The sequence below is a fragment of the Dreissena polymorpha genome, chromosome 5, assembly GCF_020536995.1.
Source record: "Dreissena polymorpha isolate Duluth1 chromosome 5, UMN_Dpol_1.0, whole genome shotgun sequence".
Lineage (NCBI taxonomy): Eukaryota > Metazoa > Mollusca > Bivalvia > Myida > Dreissenidae > Dreissena > Dreissena polymorpha.
In genome coordinates this window covers 61,027,093-61,044,255 of record NC_068359.1, presented here as the reverse complement: position 1 = coordinate 61,044,255, position 17,163 = coordinate 61,027,093, and the positions used below count along the sequence as shown (strand labels likewise).

The window sequence follows — 17,163 nt, the reverse complement described above, 5'->3', positions numbered from 1 at the left end:
TTCCAAGAGGATTACACCCGGTTGCTATCAACTGACCACGATTTAATAGTGGAGGAGTACACATAAGGATTAGTGTGGTAGGTATTTAACAAAGCCATAACACTGCAATAAACCAATTAAATGATTGATTGATAGTGGCATGGGGGGTATTCAGAGGCAATCGAATTACCGCTAATGATTATCACACGGGCATTTTTTTTTCCCAAAAATTTGGTTATTAAGTTTTTCATTGTCGTCCATAAATAAGACGCTTCGGAAAAAAGTCGCTTCTTTTACCCCCGAAAAATACAGTAGTGTGTTTTCTGTCTTCTGAAATTTTTATTGAACTTTACATTTGCACTAACTATGCATAAGTGGAAAAGATAACGAACTAGACCAAACATGCGCGATGAACAGTTAGAGCATCGATGTAATTACATCGATGGGTGCAACTGATTAGAATTATTGTTATTAGTTAAATTATGTGTTACAATAATACGATTTCTTTCACTTGCATTTATTAAAAAAGAAAGAATACAATTATTTAAATAGATGATGAAAAATCTAATAACGAACATTTTGGGGCTTTTTCCAGCCATTTTTGGAAAAGAAGTCTGGTCTAATTGGATTTTTAAATCGATTAAATGGCGTGTACTGTACATATGCAGTTTAATGTCATGCAGTTCATCTTCATAATGATCAGATTCGTCAGAAAAGTCCATAATTTAACATAAAAGTGTTGATATAATAGCAATGCAGTAGATCGTCTCGGCAGAAATAACGCTGTTAATATTGCGGATGTACAGCTCTGACGTCACAGAAAGGGAAGGTAAGTCAGTCAAACTTTTGGAAAACGATGCGTTATTGGGAGATTTACCTGGTGATTTATGGCATAAGGCGTAACGCTAATTTATTGCAAATATGTTTATTCCGCATTTTAAACATTCATTTTTGATATTATAAAGTTTTCAAAAGTGTTAAAATTTGACCTTTAACTATGAACAGACTTCCTTTAACACAAAATACCATTGAAGAAGACAGTTTGGTCCCTGATTTCCCTTTGCAGACTTCACAGGCTAATCTGGGATGATACTGTACCCACATGCATTAAGCCAAGTTTTCTCAGAACCTGGCTTATAATTTAAACATGATGTTATTATGTGCGTGTAACAACAGATTGAAATAACAAATACAAAAGAATTTATTTGAAAGGTGTTCTAAATTATTGTATTCCTGATAACAAAATTATTAAAAATGCATGTATATCTTTTAAGTTCTTTTGCTTTCTATTGTAGACACTGCTGATCAATTGAATTAAGAATACATTTAGAGTTATATTAATACCATCAATACTTCTGTTAATTTGACTACTCAACCCACTCAGAAGCATAAATTATAGAGAAAATGGCTATGTGCAAACAGCATAAAACCAGAACAGCCTGCCGGAAAGGTCTTAAATTAAATACAAAATATTTCTAAGGGGCTACAAATGCCTGAAAATACGTTTCTAAGTGGTAAAGGGTTCCCTTAGTTCAGATTTTCGCATTGCATTACAGAACAGGGAGAAAATGCCGATAAATTACAGAAAAGTTGCAGAAAGCTTCTTTTTCCGCTGAATCTCTGCAAAAAGTAGATTTCATTTTGCGGAAAAATACCTCAAATATGCTGTTTAAATGCAATTGAGCTTTGCCCCGGCACACCGAGGCTTAATAAGTACCGTGTCATGGCAGATTATCCCCTGCATTTAACAAAGGCTGATCCGGGAGGACTTTTTGTGCCTAGACTGTATCTTTGCTAAGATGAGACCTCTTTTACACAGGTTTGTGAAATCGTCTCAGACCATTCATTTAATTATTGTCATACTGAGAAAATTTGCAGTGGAGGAAATAATTATTTAAGTTTTTTTCTATATTATTTGTTATATAGTTGCCGCTTCGTCTGTCCGTGTGTGCGTCTGTCTGTCTGTCTGTCCGTCCGTCCGTGCACAATTTTTGTCCGGGCTATTTCTCAGTAACTAATGACCGGAATTCAATGAAACTTTATGGGAAGCTTCACTACCAAGAGGAGATGTGCATATTATCAGCAGGTTCTGGTCGGATGATTTTTCACAGAGTTATGGCCCTTTGAAATTTTCTATTAAAAAATTATTTTCCCCCCAACTACTGTGCCCTCAAGACGTTTCCTTTTATCTGAATATATAGTGCAATATTGTGACAAAAAAAACCTTTGGGGACCATCACCCGTCTCGGACGGTTTCTTGTTTACTATTATTTTAAAAAAGTAACAAATACAATTAAACAAATATCTTATAGCAAATTATATCAGAACGTTTTAACGTAGCACATTTTCTGGTATTACATAGAGCACTAATGTACAAAACATGCATGTGAGTTTTCGCACTCCTTGAGATAAGTTCTGATTACATTAACCCATTTATGCCCAATGGACTCTCCCATCCTTCTAAGTTGGATCCACGTATTTCCAAAATTAGGGATGTCTAGTATATTTTTTTCTATATTTAGAACAATTCTTACAGAAATTCATTTAAGCAAACAGCGTAGACCCAGATGAGACGCCGCATCATGCGGCGTCTCATCTGGGTTTACGCTGTTTGCAATGTCCTTTTTTCAGGACGCTAGGCATGAATGGGTTAATACAAAATGCCATCTTTTACTTAAATCAATTAACAATTAAGTAGAGGGCACGTTTGCAACTGGTGTTAGATAAATTATTGATAGCCTTAAATCAAGAGGTCCTAATCGATTAACAGTTTATGTGACCTGAAATGAGTTCGAGCCATCCAAACAAAAGAATGTGTAAAAATTGTCAACAGGACTGTGAAAACAGTTTGAGCCATCAGAAAATTCGAGCCTTGCGAATTCGAGCCATCCCACACAATTTTATAGGAACATATAGCAATAAAAAATCGGTGCTTTGATGACAGTTTGAGCCAACCGGAAATTCAAGCGAATCAAGTTCGAGCCATCGGGTTTCTACTGTATCTGCCTTTGTTTAAATCTGTATTATTTCTTTATACATTTTTGTAAATGCCGTACTTATATAGTTCCCGAGATACTCAGTAAGAAATATTGTAAATTCAATTCTTTTTTTAATTGTACATATCTTCTTTTGTCTAAATATGTTCTATTTTGTTATTAATATTTCCTTTTTTAAGTGTCATTTTAAAGGTTATATAAAAAAATTATAGACAAAGGTTTTTTGTTTTTTTTTAACTGGTCCGGAAATATATAGCAAAACTATGTAAGATTTATGTATCTAGTTAAGTCTAAAATGTGAGTGTTTTTTATTATATATAACTTATATTTACCGCTCTCAAGGTTACGCATAAATCTCTAACAGGAAATAAATACTGTGATTTTAAATTAACAAGTGAAAAACTGTGTAAGATGTCAGACTTTTTTATTGAAAAGTACATATCAGGTTCTGCCTTCAACTTTTTTTTTTATTATCATTTATATAACCTTTCACAGGTAATATCAGAGTCCATAGCCGGAAATAAACTTTCTTTGTGTTCTCAATATTTACTTAACTTATTTCTGAAAAATCTTAATTATCGATAAAAATGTACATCAAGAATAAACTGAAGCCTTAAATAAACTTAAATAGCTCCAATGATGTTTTCTTCATTTCCCAAACATGTATTTGTTGAATTTTTGTCATAAAGTTTAAATAAAAAATCAAAAAAATTAAATCACACCAAATACGTGATGTTTTTCTTCATTAATACCGGATCGTAAAATTAAGTAAGATAATGGTCTTTTAAAAACATCTGCAATAGATAGACATACACTCAATGGGAAGTGAGGATAAAAAGCATTTATGGGTATGCCCATGACACCACATGTGTGCACATGTTTAGATGCTGATATAAAGAAAGTATTTCAAGTGTTTCCTTCAAATAACTTGTCAAATGACAATCAAGAATTAATTCATGCTGAGTGGAATTACCGTAAATCCGTGAATATAATACGCACATTTTTGCCTGCCAAATTTTTTCTTCAAGTAGGGGGTGGGTATTATATACGAGTTTTAAGCAGAACAAAAATTTTCCTGTGAACATTTTCAAAAATTTTCCTGTGAATTTTCAAAAATTTTCCTGCAAAAATTTTCAACTTTATCGTTGTTATTCGCTGCGTGGCAGCCATTTAGAACTACACCATTACATCAAATGGGGGCAACAGTGCTCGCGCTGTCGTTCGCAATTTGGGCCATTTGTAAAAATATTGAGAATTTGGCTCAATAAAAATCTTATTTGTAAAAATGTGAAAATCTAGTAAAATTTTGTTGAAAACATCCGCCATCTTTATCGGACTGGTTTTCTATATTTGTCTCTTTGTTTCAATGAAAGTGTTCGCTATTCGAACAGTAAACGAAACCCAGTCTGTACCCAATTATGACACATCGCTTGACCTTAGTGCACATGGTAGCTGGCCAATCAACATTTAGCTCGCTTACACATGAAATGACGTTGTCGAATGAAACGTGTGAACAGGTGGAGCTATCGGATAATATTGGGTCATTCATGCGCAGACACTGTATACTTTGAATACACAGTTAATATCGTCGTCTGCCTACAAAATAGCGACCGGACGCTAAGTCGTATAAAGAGATTAGAAAATGAAAAAAAACGTGACATTACCCGTTAATAAATAATTCCAAGCTGACCACTTTTTATCTTTCTACAGAATATTTACCATATCTGAAGTAGAGACTGGAAATTAAATAATTAGTTCTATGACGCTAATATTACACCTTTCTGCAGATTGCCGAATTAAATTGAAAGGTGATAATTAATTAATTTGTTTTTTACTCCCTTAATGACAGTGGCGTATTTTAATTAAAGGGATATGAGAAAAACACGAGCGATTTAATTTTAGTTAAAGTTTATAATTAAAGTATGAAGTTTGTAACACTTCTGAAGAGTAATTCATCTAAACTACTATAAAAAACGGAAGTAACCACTTTGTCTACTTATGATATTATTATTATTATAATTATTATCGTCCTGAATATTGTCAAATGGAATTAAATGTTTAAAAAAAACAACAGCGCCTCTGTTTCTTTGTTTTGCAATAATGACTGCTTGACCCAGGTGTCAGCAGGTGGCCCGTGCGTTATTAGTAACAATCAACAGTATTAATATAAACAATAGGCAGAGATATTTAATATTCAACTGTCATGACAACAGCACGATAACACATCGCGATCAATATACCGGGGTATTACTGTGAAACAGATGGTTGATAACATCAAATTGATTTGCTATTTTCACAACACAAAAGTATATTGACACATTTTTCAGAAATGGCTGATTTCAGACACTGATTTTTTTAGTGCTTATTTTACTCGGATTTTCAATTTTTACCGAAATATTTTGACCAAACTCGGTGGTGCGTATTCTACACCAGGGCGTATTATATTCGCTGATTTACAGTACTCTTAAAAGAATGCAGATAAACCTTGTTTCTATTAATCACATTAAAAAACGAATTATTATTTGATGATGAGATTGATAACAATTTATTTGTATTTTTTTATATATATTAGATAAAATTGTAATGCTTCCCTGTTTTGTTCTTCAGTACTGTAATGGTGGCGTGTGCGAATATTCAAGGGCGGTTATCCATTTTTGGCATTGTCTATATTGAGAATCGTTCTTAGATAATTGAGCTTAATTCATGTGTGTAAAGTGTCCTACCTGATAAGCCTGTCCAGTCGGCGTGGCTCTTCAGGGAAAACACTGTCCGTCTGAATTGGATTTGGGCAAAGAAGACACTTTCATTCAACCAACAATACAATTAAACAGAAAGTGTTGTCCTTGATAAGCTTGTGCGGACTGCACAGGCTAATCTGGTGCTTAATGTTCAGAATCCGCAGGCTAACAAGGTGTGTAACACTACACACATGAATTAAGCCTCGTTATCTTAGAACATGGCTCATTAGTTGTCATAATGTACGTATAACACTGAATTGAGACTTTCATTTACATTTTCAAAATGTCAAACAACTCAGAAATCGAGATGTAATTATTTCTGTTCTAAACATAGACAAGAGTTATAATAGTTTTGATGTTAAGGGATAACTATAAAATGAAAATCTAGAAATATCGTGTTTGAGGAAAATAAAATACAAAAGTTCAATTCAATTTCAAAGGCACATATTAGAAATAAACCCTAAACATATTGTCAAGAACATATTGTCAGCATAGATGAATTTAAAATTTAATTGACAGAAGAAATGAGCCGCGTTCTGAGAAAACTGGGCATAATGCATGTGCGTAAAGTGTAGTCCCAGATTAGCCTGTGCAGCTATCATTTCTTCAAATATGCACCCGCAGCTGAGCATGGCACCCGTTATGCGGTGCTCTTGTTAGTTTCAATGAAGTCCCTCCTTACCGAAAATCAAATTTAGGTGGAAAGTGTCGTCCATGAGTAGCCCGTGCGGACTGTCTGGGTTGACACTTTACTCACATGCATTGAGCCCAGTTTTTTCAGAACAAGGCTCAAATAATCACGATGGTTCAGAGTCTCTTACTCAAATACAATGCCGCTTGGTCCAAGGTCTATTTCATATATCAGAGTCAAATATTAGAAGTCAACTCCTTTCCCATTGACTGAGTGGCAAACCTGAATTCAGCATGCATTGATTTTCATGTAACTTTGCAGAAGAGATAAACAGATTGGGCCACCGTGTGTCATGCAAACCCCAGGCCATTAGGTCCAAGGTCAAGGTAATATTGGGCCACCGTGTGTCATGCAAACCCCAGGCCATTAGGTCCAAGGTCAAGGTGATATTGGGCCACCGTGTGTCATGCAAACCCCAGGCCATTAGGTCCAAGGTCAAGGTGATATTGGGCCACCGTGTGTCATGCAAACCCCAGGCCATTAGGTCCAAGGTCAAGGTGATATTGGGCCACCGTGTGTCATGCAAAGCCCAGGCCATTAGGTCCAAGGTCAAGGTGATATTGGGCCACAGTGTGTCATGCAAACCCCAGGCCATTAGGTCCAAGGTCAAGGTGATATTGGGCCACCGTGTGTCATGCAAAGCCCAGGCCATTAGGTCCAAGGTCAAGGTGATATTGGGCCACAGTGTGTCATGCAAAACCCAGGCCATTAGGTCCAAGGTCAAGGTGATATTGGGCCACCGTGTGTCATGCAAACCCCAGGCCATTAAGTCCAAGGTCAAGGTGATATTGGGCCACAGTGTGTCATGCAAACCCCAGGCCATTAGGTCCAAGGTCAAGGTGATATTGGGCCACCGTGTGTCATGCAAACCCCAGGCCATTAGGTCCAAGGTCAAGGTGATATATTCAAAATCAGCCTCAAACACTTTGTACAGAGCATAACTTTGTCCAGCATTGATGAATGTTCAAATAACTTAACAAAAGTGTTAGACATTGATTGATTTAGTGTCGTGTGATCTTCAGCTAGGTCAAGGGAACAGTTTAAAGCAAAGTCAAAACTTATTCTTGAGCATAACCAAACTTTTCAAATGGCATATATAAGTAACAAGCTTATAAGAACATAGTGGCCCTTCCAAACTGTGTCAAGGTCAAAATTCAAGGTAAATATTTGCCAATCTATCAAATGTTAGTTAAAAATCAAAAAGGTTTCATTTTTCAGACACCCGTGTGATGAGCAGGCAGGGTTCAAGGCAATGTTGTCTGCTTCTATTTCCAGAATATCAAATTGGTTCATAACTCAACTTGGTGACACTTTTTTTGAACAACATTTTCCAGCCAGAATAAAACAAGCATGATCACTACAATTACTGCAATTATTTATCTGGCTTCAAAAGGGATATTTGCAATTTATTAGTTTTTAATTTTCTAGTAACAGCCTGGCTTATGGAGAATTTAATGTCACCATTGCCTGATAATTATCGCATGTCAGTCACATAGTCGTAACATGTGCCAATATACATCTACATTTACATCCGGAACATTCCAATAAATATGTCTGGGAATATCAGGAAATCGATCATTGGGTCAGATCAGTATTTATGTTAGAAGGTCGCAGAGTTTTTAGTTATCTAGATCAGGCGTTTTTTTCCTCTGCAGCTTTTTCCAGATGTTTCAAAAATATATTGGGTGCAGCGCAGCCTGTATTGGGTGCAGTGAAGCCTGCATTGCAGCAGACAAGCATCAGTCAATATTTGCACCAAATAGCTTTGCTGCTCTCTGTGAAATTGTAGACTATTAAAAGTCTATTGTGATAAATTGTGCTCCGTATGTCAAGGGAGACAAATAGAGTTGAATATGACAAGAGTTATCCCAGAGCAGTGTGTTGCTAAATGTTAAATGTTTGTGGTTTATTGTTTGAATAAACAAATATTTATGAGACTTGCTCTGGAAAAATGGGGCTTAATGCGTGGGCAAATAGCACTTTTACCCTATTCGGATTTTGTTGAAAAGAGACTTCCCTGAATGAAAACTTCCATAAAAGCTAAAATTTTCATCTCTGATAAGCTTTTGTTTACTGCACAGGCTCATATGGGATGATTCTTTCTGCGTATTTTTCAAGCCATGTTTTCACATAGATCAGCACATATGTAAAACAATTGCTTAAATAAAATTGGGCTTTATGTGCGTTAAGTGTCGTTCCAAATAAGCTTGTGGAGTCTGCACAGGCTTATCAGGGACCACACTTTGATCAAAATCTGATTTTTGCCAAGAAGAGACTTTGTTTAAACGAAAAATACCAGACAAGCGGAAAGTGTAATCCCTGATTGCCCTGTATCTGGGACAACACTTCACGCACATGCATTAAAACCCCATAGTCCCAAAGCTCCGCTAACATTAATGTGATGAGTTGTTTTTCAGGAGAAAAGCCATATCGATGTCCGCTAGACGGCTGCGACAAAGCCTTTGCTCAAATGTCTAATCTCCAACATCACATGCGCCAGCACGACAAGACCACATTTGGACAGAAACAGTGTATGTGTCCCTTCTGTGACCGGGGCTATGCCAGTGAGAAGAGTCTGAAATCGCATCTTAGTAAAGTAAGTTTCGAAATAAGGATTATAGGACAGAGACACTTACGCATGTTTGCCTACCCCCCAAGTTCGGATCATATTTAAGTAAGCTTTGTTTGCGTATGTGGAACAAATTCTTGAATAAATACAGAGAACACAATTTAATTGGAGCATTGTACAAATTAAATACCTATTTGTCTTACAGATTGTGTGCATTTACCCCATCCATTCTGTAGTGTCGAACATTCAACTCCATCCATTCTGTAGACAGTGTACATTAACCCCCATCTATTCTGTAGAGAATGTACATATACCAGCATCCATTCTGTAGAGAATGTACATTAACCACCATCCATTCTGTAGAGAACAGATATTTACCACCATCCATTCTGTAGAGAGTGTACATTTACCACCATCCATTATGTTGAGAATGTACATTTACCACCATCCATTCAAAAGAGTGTTCATTTACCAACATCCATTCTGTAGAGAGTGTACATTAACCCCCATCCATTCTGTAGAGAATGTACATTTACCACCATCCATTCTATAGAGAGTGTACATTAACTGCCATCCATTCTGTAGAGAGAGTACATTAACCCCATCCATTCTGTAGATAATGTACATTTTCCACCATCCATTCCGTAGAGAGTGTACATTTACTGCCATCCATTCTGTAGAGAGTGTACATTTTCCACAATCCTTTCTGTAGATAGTTTACATTAACCCCCATCCATTAAGTAGAGAATGTACATTTACCACCATCCATTCTGTAGATAGTGTACATTTACCACCATCCATTCTGTAGAGGGTGTACATTTACCCTCATCCATTCTGTAGAGGGTGTACATTTACCACCATTCATTCTGTAGAGTGTACATTTACAACCATTCATTCTGTATAGAGTGTACATTTACCACCATCCATTCAAAAGAGTGTACATTTACCACCATCGATTCTGTAGAGGGTGTACATTTACCACCATTCATTCTGTAGAGTGTACATTTACAACCATCCATTCTGTATAGAGTGTACATTTACCACCATCCATTCAAAAGAGTGTACATTTACCACCATCCATTCTGTAGAGGGTGTACATTTACCACCATTCATTCTGTAGAGGGTGTACATTTACCACCATCCATTCTGTAGAGGGTGTACATTTACCACCATCCATTCTGTTGAGAGTGTACATTTACCCCCATCCATTCAAGAGAGTGTACATTTCCCCCATCCATTCTGTATAGTGTTAATTTACCACCATCCAATCTGTAGAGAGTGTACATTTACCACCATTATTTCTGTAGATAGTTTACATTAACACCATCTATTCTGTAGTGAGTGTACATTTACCTCAATCCATTCTATAGAGAGTGTACATTTACCCCCACCCATTCAAGAGAGTGTACATTTACCACCATCCATTCTGTAGAGAGTGTACATTTACCACCATTCATTATGTAGAGTGTGTACATTTACCTCATCTATTCTGCAGAGAGTGTACATTTACCACCATCCATTCAAAAGAGTGTACATTTACCACGAACCATTTTGTAGAGAGTGTATATTTACCACCATCCGTTCAAGAGAGTGTACATTTAACCCCATCTATTCTGTAGAGAGTGTACATTTACCACGAACCATTCTGTAGAGAGTGTACATTTACCACCATCCATTCTGTAGAGAGTGTACATTTACCACCATCCATTCAAGAGAGTGTACATTTACCACCATCCATTCAAGAGAGTGTACATTTACCACCATCCAATCTGTAGAGAGTGTACATTTACCATCATTCTTTCTGAAGAGAGTGTACATTTACACCATCCATTCAGTAGTGAGTGTACATTTACTTTCATCCATTCTGTAGAGAGTGTACATTTACCCCCACCCATTCAAGAGAGTGTACATTTACCAAATTACCACCATCCATTCTGTTGAGAGTGTACATTTACAACCATCCATTATGTAGAGAGTGTACATTTACCTCCATCCATTCTGTAGAGAGTGTACATTTACCCCTATCAATTATGTAGTGTGCATTTTCCCCCATCAATTCTGCAGAAATTGAACATTTACCCCCATCCATTCTGTTGAGAGTGTACATTTACCTCATCTATTCTGTAGAGATATATTTACACCCATTTGTTCTGTAGACAGTGTATAATTTATTTACCTCCATCCATTCTGAAGAGAGTGTACATTTACCCCCATCAATTATGTACAGAGTGTGCATTTACCTCCATCCATTTTGTAGAGAGTGTACATTTACCCCTATCAATTATGTCAGGGCTTTTTTTCCTGACTTTGTGAAGCGGCCCTGGCCCCTCACTTTGTGAAAAAAATGAGTCGCGAACATGTCAAAATTGTGCAAAATTGAGTCGCGAACTTCTTAAAATTGTGAAAAAACGAATCGCGAACTTCTTAAAATTGTGAAATTCAAAGTTCAATGCATTAGTTTAGTTAAAGCGTGTTAAACACTTGAATATTATCAAAATTTCATTTCCTTAAGTAATGCAATAAAGGCATATTTTCCTTCTATGAATACTGTAATTTATACAATAACAACACATATACATATATCTGATTTTCAAAACATTAATGTACCAAATGCAACTAAAATACCTGGTCCCAACACTTCTTTACCACAGGAAAAACATTTATAAACATAAAGCATGTCAAAGGCATATAACTCAGACATGTTCTGGACTTTACAGCTTTAAAACTCGGTTCATTTTACTTTTGAAAATGTCAACAATTCTCTCAATATCTTTAGAGGAAAATTCCTTCTTAATGATATTTTTCATGTTCTGTGAGCCTGACCCTCGCCAGTGCATGATGATCTCCCTGGGAGGTTGTCATTTGATCTGAAACATTAGGTACACATTGAACAACAGTACTTTTGTAAGAAATGTGAACGAGTTATTTTATTTTTCACATTTTTTTCACAAAGCATAAATAGACTACATACAAAGTTTAAATCATGAATATGCGTCATGAATATACATTTAAATTTAAAAAATATATATGAAGGGACCACATTATTACTTTAACCAAGATTTACAATCGTAAACAGATACGAATAACAAGTCACGGTCATCAATACTAGAGGACGTTTTGACCAGCTTCCATCAATGCATAGCCGCGGCAGATGCTTTCACTTTTATCAAATGACTTCTTATAATGTTATCAATGTGCATGTTTCAAAACTTACCCTTCTATAGAAAGCTTTTGTTTCTTCACTGTTATCCCAAATTTCAATAAATCAGGATTATTTAGCGGTTTTTTAAATTTTCTTCGTGTAGTAACGAGCGTTCCGCGTCGCCATTTTTTTTATAGTGACGTTGCTAGGCAGAGCTTTAACTATTTACGCCGGTTTCACCGGTTACACAACACTTTAAAATCGATTAAAACAAGCAAACATCGGTAACGCGAGTCGACAATTTTTCGCGAATTTGGAATTTAAAACGAAGTTTTGAAACTTATATTTCTGTTCCGAAATGGCCGTTTTTGACAGTTTTGAGCACGAAAAGTCCGTTTTTCACGATTTAAAACGGCCGTTTTTGTAAATATTCACGGACATGTCAGGTTTGTGAATTGGCCGTGTCAAATTAGTGAAATGTCCGTCCACGGCCAATCGCAAAGAAGGAAAAAAAGCCCTGATTATGTAGAGAGTGTGCATTTACCCCCATCCATTCTGCAGAGAGTGAACATTTACTCCCATCCATTCTGTTGAGAGTGTCCATTTACCCCATCTATTCTGTAGAGAGTTTAGAATTATTTACAACCATTCGTTCTGTAGACAGTGTATAATTTATTTACCTCCATCCATTCTGTAGAGAGTGTACATTTACCCGCATCAATTATGAAGAGAGTGTGCATCTACCTCCATTCATTCTGCAGAGAGTGTGCATTTACCCCCATCTATTATGGATGGAGTGTACATTCACTGCCATCCATTCTGTAGAGAGTGTACATTTACCTACAGTCAAACCTGAATTCAGCGGTCAGTCAAGGGAAATGATCAAAGTGACCGTTGTCCACAGGTGACCGTTGAATTCAGATCACAATTTTAAGAAGGTTGGTCAGTTGGTAGTATTACTACGTCGTTACCCCACCCAGTCGTTTGCATACAGTGTAAAACAAATGCTCATTGAATTAACAAATCATAATAACAGCATTAACTTACGCGTGTACATTGAATAATAGAGAATAATATCTTTTAGATTGATTTAATTTCATATTGTTAAATTAAACAATGACTTTATCAACGCTGGTATAATTGTTTACTCATGCATCTCATTCATTCAGTAAATAAAGCTTGTCACGTTCCGTTGACGTCACGTCCGTAAAAGTCTAAAAAGCGGATTCGGTGTCATAAACCGATAGTACCGTGTAATTGTACCGTTCTAATTCAAAGAAATAGCGGTCATTTAATTTAGCGTTAATTACACAACAAGTCATAAACTCTGATATATTTTCTTTTGAAGATAACCCCACAATTATCCCCGGAAAAGAAACCTTCTCAACACCTTATAATTTGTTTACTCGCAGCGGGCCGCTTTTAAAATATCATAGACAATTACCGCTTTCAGACGCTTTAATCGCAAAATAGACGGACAAATAATGTGCTGTGTTTTTAATTTTCGCGACTCGAGACGACTGACGCGTGACCGTTGATTTCAGGTCAAACATGAATTTCGGAGTGGAATATAGTGGCCGTTGGCCGTTATGGTCAGGTGACCGTTAAATTCAAGTGTAATATAGAGTGTTTTTCGTCGGGGGGATTCCAGACTGACCGTTGTCTGCAGGTGACCGGTAAATTCAGGTGGCCGTTAGGTCAGTTTCGACTGTACATCCATTCTGTAAAGATTGTACATTTACCCCCATCTTCTCTGTAGAGAGTGTATAATTATTAACGCACATCAATTCTGTGGAATAGTGTACATTTATCCCCATCCATTCTGTAGAGATTGTACATTTTCCCCAATCCATTCTGTAGAGAGCGTACATTTACCCCCATCCATTCTGTAGAGAGTGTACATTTACCCCCATACATTATGTAGAGAGTGTACTCTTACCCCATCCATTCAGTAGATCATTTGCCCCCATCCATTCTGTTGAGAGTGTACATTAACCCCATTTCCATTGTGTAGAGAGTGTACATTCACCCCTATCAGTTCTCTAGAGGGTGTACATTTTCCTCCATCCAATCTTCAGACAGTGTACAGTTTCCTCTTTCCATTTTGTTAAGAATGAACATTTATCCCAATCCATTTTTTGGGAGTGTTCATTTACCCCCAACAATTATGTGGGAGTGTACATTTACCCGCATCCATTCTGCAGAGAGTTTACATTTACCCAAATCAATTCTTTAGATAGTGTAAATTAATCCGCATCCATTGTGTTGGAGTGTACAGTTATCCCCATTTATCCTGTAGAGAGTGTACATTTACCCCATCCATTATGAAAAGAGTGTACATTTACCCCCTTCCATTCTGAAGAGAGTGTACATTTATCCCCATCTTTTTGTGGTAGTGTACATTTACTCCCATCCATTCTGCAGAAAGTGTACATTTACCCCATTTATTCTGAAGAGAGTGTACATTAACCCCCATCCTTTCTGCAGAGTGTATAATTATTTGTCCCCATCAATTTTATAGAGAGTGTATAATAATTGACCCCAATCCATTTTGTAGACAGTGTTCATTAATCCCATTCATTCTTTAGAGTGTGCACATACCCCCATCCATTCTGTAAAGAGTGTATAGTTATCCCCATCCATTCTGGTTAAAGTGTACATTTACCTCCATCCATTCTGTAGAGAGTGTACAGTTACCCCCATCCATTCTGTAGAGAGTGTACAGTTACCTCCATCCATTCTGTAGAGAGTTTACAGTTACCCCTATGCATTCTGTTGAGAGTATACAGTTATCCCCATCCATTCTGTAGAGAAGTACATTTACCCCCATCCATGCTGTAAAGAAGTACATTTACCATCATCCGTTCTGTAGAGAGTGTACATTTTCCCCCATCCATTCTGTAGAGAGTGTACAGTTACCTCCATCCATTCTGTAGAGAGTGTACAGTTACCCCCATCCATTCTGTAGATAGTGTACATTTACCCCAATCCATTTTGTAGAGAGTGTACAGTTACCCCCATTCATTCTGTAGAGAGTGTACAGTTCCCCCCATCCATTCTGTAGAGAGTGTACATTTAACCCCATCTATTCTGTAGAGAGTGTGCATTTACATCCATCCATTATGTAGAGAGTGTACATTTACCCCCATCCATTCTGTAGAGAGTGTACATTTACCTCCATCCATTTTGTAGAGAGTGTACAGTTACCTCCATCCATTTTGTAGAGAGTGCACAGTTACCCCCATCCATTCTGTAGAGAGTGTATAGTTACCCCCATCCATTCTGTAGAGTGTACAGTTACCTCCATCCTTTTTGTAGAGAGTGTACAGTCACCTCCACCCATTTTGTAGAGAGTGTACAGTTACCCCTATGCATTCTGTTGAGAGTTTACAGTTATCCCCATCCATTCTTTAGAGAGTGTACAGTTACCCCAATCCATCCTGTAGAGAAGTACATTTACCCCCATCAATTCTGTAGAGAAATACATTTACCCCCATCCATTCTTTAGAGAGTGTACAGTTACCTCCATCCATTGTGTAGAGAGTGTACAGTTACCCCAATCCATAAGGTAGAGAGTGTACATTTACCCCCATCCATTCTGTAGAGAGTGAACATTTACCACCATCCATTCTGTAGAGAGCGTACATTTACCACCATCCATTCAGTAGAGAGTGTACATTTACCACCATCCATTTTGTAGAGAGTGTACAGTTACCCCCATCCATTCTGTAGAGAGTATACAGTTTCCCCCATCCATTCTGTAAAGAGTGTACAGTTACCCACATCCATTCTGTCCATTCTGTAGAGTGTACATTTGACACCATCCATTCTGTAGAGAGTGTACATTATCCACCATCCATTCTGTAGAGAGTGTACAGTTATCCCCATCCATTCTGTAGAGAGCGTACATTTACCACCATCCATTCAGTAGAGAGTGTACATTTACCACCATCCATTTTGTAGAGAGTGTACAGTTACCCACATCCATTCTGTAGAGAGTATACAGTTTCCCCCATCCATTCTGTAAAGAGTGTACAGTTACCCACATCCATTCTGTCCATTCTGTAGAGTGTACATTTGACACCATCCATTCTGTAGAGAGTGTACAGTTATCCCCATCCATTCTGTAGAGATTGTACATTATCCACCATCCATTCTGTAGAGAGTGTACAGTTATCCCCATCCATTCTGTAGAGAGTGTACAGTTATCCCCATCCATTCTATAGAGAGTGTACATTTACCCTCATCAATTCTGTAGAGGGGTGTACATTTACCTCCATCTGTTTTGTAGAGAGTGTACATTTACCCCCATCCATTCTGTAGAGAGTGTACCCATGTCTGTTCTGTATAGAGTGTACATTTACACTGATTCATCTGCATAATTTGTAATTAATTATCCCCATTAATTCTGTAGAGATTTTACATTTAGTTCTAATTTGCAACAAATAAGCACCAATTGACAACAGATATAAACACAATGTTATAGGCATTTGATAAAAACTTCAAATTTCATTTTACTACTATGCTATCTGGTTAAATAAGGTTTAGGGTATTCACTTGCAAATGTTACTATTGACTCACTAAGAATCACTTATTTAAGTTATTTCTAAAAGGACTTCCTAAGCAACTGGTTCAGCTGTTATTTTTAGCTTATATATTTTTATGTCCCCCACTATAGTTGTTTTTGCCCTGTCTGTTGGTTGGTCTTTTGGTCTGTTGGTTGGTCTGTTTGCGCCAACTTTAACATTTTGCAATTACTTTTGCTATATTGAATATAGCAACTTGATATTTTGCATGCATGTGTATCTCATGGAGCTGCACATTTTGAGAGGTGAAAGGTCAAGGTCAAGGTCATCCTTCAAGGTCAGAGGTCAAATATATGTGGCCAAAATCGCTCATTTTATGAATACTTTTGCAATATTGAAGATAGCAACTTGATATTTGGCATGCATGTGTATCTCATGGAGCTGCACATTTTGAGTGGTGAAAGGTCAAGGTCATCCTTCAAGGTCAGAGGTCAAATATATGTGGCCAAAATCGCTCATTTT

At 37.0% G+C, this 17,163-nt stretch overlaps 1 protein-coding gene across 1 annotated transcript in view; it reads left to right on the top strand.

Moving 5' to 3' along the window:
- Positions 1-17,163, top strand: part of LOC127881090 (uncharacterized) — a 101,416-nt gene that overhangs the window by 63,789 nt on the left and 20,464 nt on the right. Inside the window, exon 3 of the mRNA XM_052428778.1 lies at positions 8,822-9,000. Within this exon, the coding sequence (XP_052284738.1) occupies positions 8,822-9,000 (179 nt within the window). The remainder of the gene's footprint in view (positions 1-8,821; positions 9,001-17,163) is intronic.